This window comes from Mercenaria mercenaria, chromosome 12 (genome assembly GCF_021730395.1).
Source record: "Mercenaria mercenaria strain notata chromosome 12, MADL_Memer_1, whole genome shotgun sequence".
In the NCBI taxonomy this organism is placed as follows: Eukaryota; Metazoa; Mollusca; class Bivalvia; order Venerida; family Veneridae; genus Mercenaria; species Mercenaria mercenaria.
Genome location: NC_069372.1, coordinates 11226280 through 11234470, shown reverse-complemented (window position 1 = coordinate 11234470; position 8191 = coordinate 11226280). Strand labels below are relative to the sequence as shown.

General features: G+C 34.7%; 1 protein-coding gene across 1 annotated transcript in view; it reads right to left on the bottom strand.

The window, feature by feature from the left end:
* Positions 1-2510: 2510 nt before the first annotated feature.
* LOC128547220 (uncharacterized) overlaps positions 2511-8191 on the bottom strand; it is a 41927-nt gene continuing 36246 nt past the window's right edge. Inside the window, exons 20-21 of the mRNA XM_053519192.1 lie at positions 7933-8079; positions 2511-7475 (exon numbers count right to left, since the gene is read on the bottom strand). Of these exons, the coding sequence (XP_053375167.1) occupies positions 7380-7475; positions 7933-8079 (243 nt within the window). The 3' untranslated portion in view covers positions 2511-7379. The remainder of the gene's footprint in view (positions 7476-7932; positions 8080-8191) is intronic.

Here is an 8191-nt window from a genome sequence, read left to right as displayed (position 1 = left end):
TATTCGACAGGTTCGAAAACATGTCATTCTGTCGTAATCCATAGGGATTACTTTCCCCGTCAATGCCTGATATAAGAAGATAATAAAAACAACCACAGACTGCCTTAACTGCCGCGTTGTCTTCTTTTTTTAAGTCAAATCCTGCGCAAGTATAGATTATAATGTCACTAAAGACCGTTTCCAGGACGTGAATAATTTCCGACTGACGACTGGTATTTTCATTACGACCTACTCATCGAAATGAACTTCCGTGAAGTATCGATTAAGTAATAGAACAAATGTCGTCTGCAAATCAGAACGAATGTGTCTTTTTTCCAGATGCATCTCGGCAATTATGAGTAATTTCAACTATATCTTATGAGGAACTTCAAAGATCGGGAAATAAAATACTATTCGCCAGAAACAGATGTCTGTACATGTAACTTCTGTACACATTGCTGTTTTAAAACCCTTTGATTTAAAGTATTTTAATTTTATAATCGTGTTACAATTATGATAGTCCGTATTATCCGTCAGGCAGAAGAAGAATTAGAAAACATATTTATAAAGTAATCTCCTTTCATAGCCAACTGTGGAGCGTAAATTTTATGCCATAGGAAAAGTGTATCATCACATGATCACCAGTTTATAAAGTACATGACGTATTTTCAATCATTTTTTTTCTTCAATAAATCATCAGTTTCAGGGTTTACAAATCGAACATGCGTGCACTCTGCGCAACCAGCTCGACATAGCTTATGAAACGCCAAACCCGACTTTTCAGCCTGAACCTAGTTTTTCGAAACTTTATTAACAGGCGATTAGGCTAACGGCTGATTTATTTTTAAGGTTATATTTCGACATTTTAGAAAACTGTATGAGTTAAGAATTATTAACACTAAGAAGGCTTTACAACAAAATCAAAACATCATACATGTATTTCCCACCAAATCAAAAATCGACTGATGTTTAGTTCAACAGCTCGTTAAACCTTCGAACAACTGGACCTTGTAGTTTCGTCGGATGACATTACGCTGTAGTTACTTGTCACTTTACATTATGATGCAGAATCTATTCATTCTGTTTATTTCAGAGTCATTCTGTTGTCACTCTACATTATAATGGTCCACTCTGACATGATCACTCTACATTATGATGTTACTTGTTATTCGACACTGTTTATTTGAAGTAACTTCAAAATTACAAATAACCACTGCTGAATAACTAGGTACAACTGCCAAAAGACAGATAACCACTGCCGAATGACAAGTTACCACTTACAAATGACATAAAACAACTGCAGAATGACAAATAACTACTGCCAAATGACAAGAAACTGCACCAAAATGTGGCGGCCCTCAAAGTGGCTGACCGCCTCCATTTGTAGTTCGGAGAGGACCTTTAAATGATGCTACAGACGAAGTTTGATGAAAATCTATGAAGTGGAACATGAGAAAAAGTCGTTAATTAAAAGGTTTTTTCTCTTCTTTTTCTAGCTTCGGCGGCCCATAAAAATGGGGCAATGTGATTTTTTTTAACAAACTTGATATCGGACTATGCCAGGATGCTACTGACAAAGTTTGGTGTTATTCTGACAAGTAGTTTCAGTAAAAATGCTGACACAGGATGACGGACAATCCAACCTATACTAGCAGCTCAACCTGAACAAACTTCAGGTGTCAGACGCCAAAATGAAGTCCCTGTCCAGTCTCTGGTCTCAAATGATTTCATTAGTCTCTTCTGTAATATGAAATAGCTGTCTCAACCTTAAGATAATTTGTTGTTTTTTAAATGGTTGTCTCTGTTCTAATATTATTTTGGCGACCTCTGTCACGATTCTGAATTGAGGGTCATTAATTTAGTCGTTAAAACGTTTGTGATAATTGACTTAACAATTTGTTGGTCTGCCAAATGAGAATGTTCTGGTCTTCGTTGTAAAGTAATTGGTAAAGAAATTCGGTAGTCCCTGTCCTCATGATTTAGGGTTATTTGACTTAAAAATATTGTGATCTCTTTTTAACATTTAAATGTTTGTGACCTTAACTTTAGTGACATCTACCTAAAGTTACTTTGGGTGTCTCACCTGTCCTTTCTTGAAGAAAATTTGGTGGTTTTTGCCCTAAAGTAATTTTGTGATATCTGACCAAAATAAAATGTATATCTTTTATGTGCACACCAGCATCAGGTAACAACCAGATAAAGCCTTTCATATGTTCATCCTTTAAATACATGTGTATGGCATCATAAAGTACCAACCAAAAATGTTTTTGTCACATATACCTTTCATGCATACACTGTACATTTAACCCTTATCATGCTGGGAACGATTGATTTTGCCTTTGCGACCAGTGTAGATCATGATCAGCCTGCACATCCATGCAGTCTGATCAAGATCTGCACTGTTCGCCATTCAGTCAGTATCTTTTTGGAAAGCACCCCTTATAACACTTAATGGTACTGTCCAAACTGAAAGATGGACAAGTTCATTATAGAAATTAAGCAGTGTAAGGGTTAAAAATATAAGAAAATGCTAATTTTTATATCTTTTAATACTCAAAAAGGACATCATAACCTAACGATTTTAAATAACAAAGTACAAAATGTTATAAAAAGCAACACAAACAAGCTGCCACAAAAATAATCACATACATTTTGAATACATTTTCTTTACATTTGAAATCAAGAATCTTGTAATATGAAGCAAGTTTCCACGTGTTGTACAAATGCTAACCAAAATACGCAGAACTTTGGATGTAATACAATACAATGTATGAAACCCTAATTTCCTTGCTTTTAAAACAAGGCACTTTTGGAATTTTCTTCTTTTACATTTTTCTTTTCCACAGCAAAAAATGACAAAATGAATGTTTCCCAATATTTAGTTAATAGAGCTGATAAACAGGTTTAATAATTCTCAAAACTTCTCAACTTTTTTGTTCAGATTGTTAAATATTTTTTGTTTTAAAATCTATTAGTGGGTATTAAGGGTGGGGGACATATTAATTTAACATCTGGAAATGAATTAGTTTTGCCTAGTTAATAAATCCATGTAAGTTACATATAAGGTGTAAAAATAAGACAGTAACATATATCCAGTAATATTGACTGGGTAATATCTGCAACTGTTTAATTTCAGCTAATTTTCAAGATCAAAGTAACATATAAATTAAGTACACCCCTACAGAATGACGGAATTCAAAGTGTGAATTCTTATAAATGTCGACTGTTGTCTATCAAATTATGGAAAGAAAGCAATGCAAAACTTACCCAGTGTACAGAAATTTAAATGCCATCAATCACTATCTATGTTAGAACCTAGCTACTCACACCAACATCCCAGTCCCCGGGTGAAAAAAAAATGCAACCTTCAACCTGTTCAGAACACTTCAAACACAAAAATTTTCTTGTCTGACAAAAATTATTCCAGCTTATCAATTTTTCTATTTGTTAATTAAGATATTTTGTTCAGTTAAGTTATTACAAAATAAATTAATAATCAAAATAAAACTGAATTCGTCCCAAACTGATTCTCAATTATTTGAATGTTTCTTTCTTGACAAAATCCCCTTTAATGACTAATTTCTTAATCCTCGAAGTAAAACTATAACTGATATTTGTGTCAGTTCTCTACTGTAAAAAAACTTCTTTAGAAAAGCAATTGTTGTTGCTATGTAATGTCTGCTTAATATTCAGAAAATGTAGGACAACTTTTGTGACTTAGTCTCTCTTAGCCTAATATTTTGCTGGCGGGTATTATCTGAAGAAACAAAAATAATTTATAAGCTGGAAAGCAAATGACCCACTTAGATCTGCTCAAGATATTAGCTGAATATAGCTTTATAAAGCATAAGTTTCTTCATTTTCAACACCAAAGGAAGCATTTCATTCTCGCTGGTCTTTTTTATTTGCGGTTTTAATAAAACAGGTTCATTCTGCTTCTTTTATTTAACTGAACAGTTCAAAAATACTATCAATCTGCATGTATTTCAAGAAAAAATCTGCATATGTGCATTTCAAATAGTACCAAACCATAAACCTGATTAAAAAAAAACAACAACCTAACTTTAGAAAATAAATTCTCTATACTCCTGACTAGCACCAATCATTTCAGAAAATTTAAAAACTATCTACAATCTGAAAATTTTATCAAATTAAATTCTGGCAGTTCACTTGGACACTACATGTCGGGTATCATAATTTATTACTAGTTATCTAACTAAATAATTTCAAGTTATATTGGAATAACTTTGCCCTACATCACACTGTAAAGTTTTAATATCACTGTTGGCTGTCAATATTCTTGGCTCGTTTATGACTTCTAACACTCAATAAATAATGGCTGAATAATGATTGTAAGCAAACAATAACCTCTCTTTCTTCGACTTTGTACTTTCTGTAGCACAATCAATAAATTTTCAGTGAAGACCCCTTTGAATAACAAGTGGTACTGCCCAAATTGAAAGATGGACCAGTTTATTTTAGAAATTTAGAAGGGTGAAGATTAATTGTGTTGCAATTCTCAATGCAAACAATTTCAATTCCAGCAACTTTGCAGCCTTATTGAATCAGAACATCAAGCATTTCCAACAAAAATACAAATACAACAAACGATAACACAAACACAGTAACCGATGATATTACACTAAGTCAATACGATACCATCTGTCACATATCACAGTTATAACAAGAGGACCATGATGGTCCTGAATTGCTCACCTATCCCCACATGACCCAGTGTTGAACTGAGTATGACGTCATTATTTCTATTATTTGACACAGTGACCTAGTTTTTGAGCACATGTGACCTAGAAACCATCAAGATAAAAAATTCTGACCAATTTTCATGAAGATCCATTGAAAAATATGGCCTCTAGAGAGGTCACAAGGTTTTTCTATTATGTGACCTAATGGCCTAGTTTTTGAAGGCATGTGACCCACTTTTAAACTTGACCTAGATATCATCAAGGTGAACATTCTCACCAATTTTCATGAAGATCTCGTGAAAAATATGGCCTCTAGAGAGGTCACAAGGTTTTTCTATTTTTCGACCTACTGACCTAGTTTTTGACCGCACATGACCCAGTTACAAACCTGATCTAGATATCATCAAGCTGAACATTCTCACCAATTTTCATGAAGATCCGTTGAGAAATATGGCCTCTAGAGAGGTCACAAGGTTTTTTCTATTTTTAGACCTACTGACCTAGTTTTTAACCCCACGTGACCCAGTTTCGATCTTGACTTAGATATCACCAAGGTGAACATTCTGACCAATAATCATGAAGATCTCATGAAAAATATGGCCTCTAGAGAGGTCACAAGGTTTTTCTATTTTTAGATCTACTGTCCTAGTTTTTAACCCCACGTGACCCAGTTTCGAACTTGACCTAGATATCTTCAAGGTAAACACTCTGACCAATTTTCATGAAGATCCGTTGAAAAATATGGCCTCTAGAGAGGTCACAAGGTTTTCCTATTTTTAGACCTACTGACCTAGTTTTTGACCGCACGTGACCCAGTTTCGAACTTGACCTAGATATCATCAAGGTGAACATTCTAACCAATTTTCATGAAGATCCATTGAGAAATATGGCCTCTAGAGAGGTCACAAGGTTTTTCTATTTTTAGATCTACTGACCTAGTTTTTGACCCCACATGAACCAGTTTCGAACTTGACCTAGATATCATCAAGGTGAACATTCTGACCAATATTCATGAAGATCTCATGAAAAATATGGCCTCTAGAGAGGTCACAAGGTTTTTCTTTTTTTAGATCTACTGACCTAGTTTTTAATCCCATGTGACCCAGTTTCGAACTTGACCTAGATATCATCAAGGTGAACATTCTGACCAATTTTCATGAAGGTCCATTGAGAAATATGGCCTCTAGAGAGGTCACAAGGTTTTTCTATTTTTAGACCTAATGACCTAGTTTTTGACCCTACGTGACCCAGTTTCGAACTTGACCTAGATATCATCAAGGTAAACATTCTGACCAATATTCATAAAGATATCATGAAAAATATGGCCTCTAGAGAGGTCACAAGGTTTTTCTATTTTTAGACCTACTGACCTAGTTTTTGAACCCACGTGACCCAGTTTCGAACTTGACCTAGATATCATCAAGGTGAACATTCTGACCAATTTTCATGAAGATCTTATGAAATATATGGCCTCTAGAGAGGTCACAAGGTTTTTCTATTTTTAGACCTACTGACCTAGTTTTTAATGGCACGTGACCCAGTTTCAAACTTGACCTAGATATCATCAAGATGAACATTCTGACCAACTTTCATAAAGATCCCATGAAAAATGTGACCTCTAGAGTGGTCACAAGCAAAAGTTTACGGACGCACGGACAGACGACGGACACCGCGCGATCACAAAAGCTCACCTTGTCACTTTGTGACAGGTGAGCTAAAATATACAAACTATTACAGTGAAACACTGTTCACTCGATGACTTGAGGACCAAAATTCACTCAAGCAATTCATATAGAACTTGGCCGTTTTCCTTATGTTTTCTTTGTCTCAATCTCTCAGAATCTTGCATAACCTGTGCATTTTGTTCATGAGTGATCAGTATTCAACTGTGCACCATGTTCTTTAGCAAAATAAGCATAATCACAGAATGCTGTGAGACGAGAAGTTTGACATTTCATGGTAATAGCAAACACAGTTAAACCTGTTTTAAGCAGCCACCTGATGGTACTGACATAAAGTGGTCATTTAAATCATTGGCAATAGGTTGCTTATAACATGCCAAATTCATAAGAAATTAACCTTTTGCATAATTGTAAATTGTGGCCACTTACGACAGGTGGTTGCATAATTGCATATGACTGCTTAACAGAAGTTGAACTGTAGTTACTTTACAGCTGGACCCATTTGGAACATTAATATGTCTACAATTCTGTACACTGTGCTGCTTAAAATGAGACAACTTTCAATTTCATCACAGAAATTCTTTTAGTACAATTATTAATAAATCTTTAATATACATGAGTCTACAAGTGATAGTTTGGAATGTATCCGTCTGTAAAAAATACCCAATTACTGTACAATATTTATTCTAACAAATTGTGTTTTCCAGTATACACTTTTTGGTACAGCTTTAAGCATGTTTAGCATCTAAATGTATGTCAAAAGCTCATAGGAATTGTTATTTTTTCATATAATGGCATAGTACGCTAGGAATAGCTTTGATTGCTAGGAAATATGCCTGAATTCACAACCAGTCCAAGAACTTTGCATCTGATTGGTCGATTCTGAGCACCATTTCAAAACTGACCAATGGCAAGGCTGCATTCTGAGACTGGTTCCAAATTCAGTTTTACAAACTTGCAATTTTGAGATTCATTAGAATAAATGCATGTGTATCAGTCTAAGCAGTGTTATCATCTATCCCGCTGTCTTGAGCACATTGTAACGTTTCAGAGTCATTCGTAAAGATCCCAGCTCTCTCTCCACAGCATCTAGTTGATTCTCTAACTCCTCCTAAAAATAATAACACGAGTCTGTTTAAACATACTGCTGTTACACTCTTTTATATATCTCTATCAGACAAAATTGCAAGAGTTAGCACAAAACTTTTACACATACTTGGTGAATAACTAACAAAAACTTTATCTCAAGCAACTTTTTAACAAGGGTTACTGGTTTTGGAGCCAAAATTTCTTACCATGGGCATAAATTACCAATTGAAGTTTGTCATTCTAGACCAATACTTTCTGAAATTACTGAATGAGGTATCATTAATTTTGTTTCAAGGTCAGTGACTTTAAAATTTTAACCAAATGACGTTAAAATACCGGGATTCTTTTTCTAACTACAGACAACCATCATTATCAACAAACCCATTCACCTTCAGACTATTAGAGATACAGATGGATATATGCAAGGTAGTATACGCCTCTTCTTTGTTTAACTTTAATGTAAGAAATAAAAGCTAAACCTTATGTTTTCTGTTATTTCTATCCACTCTACCATGAAGAGGTATTTTGTTAATGCTTGATTCGAGCTGGCGTTTCTCCACCTGCAGTCCATCATAACGGCTCTCCATCTCCGCTATAGACTGTAGCCTCTCTTTCACTTTCTCTTCCTGCAAACAGAATTATATAGCTTTACTTGTTCTGTGTTAAGTGCTGTTTTTCAACAGTAATTTTGTTATGTAACAGCAGGGAGTTAACCTAACCAGTGCTCCTGGATTCTGT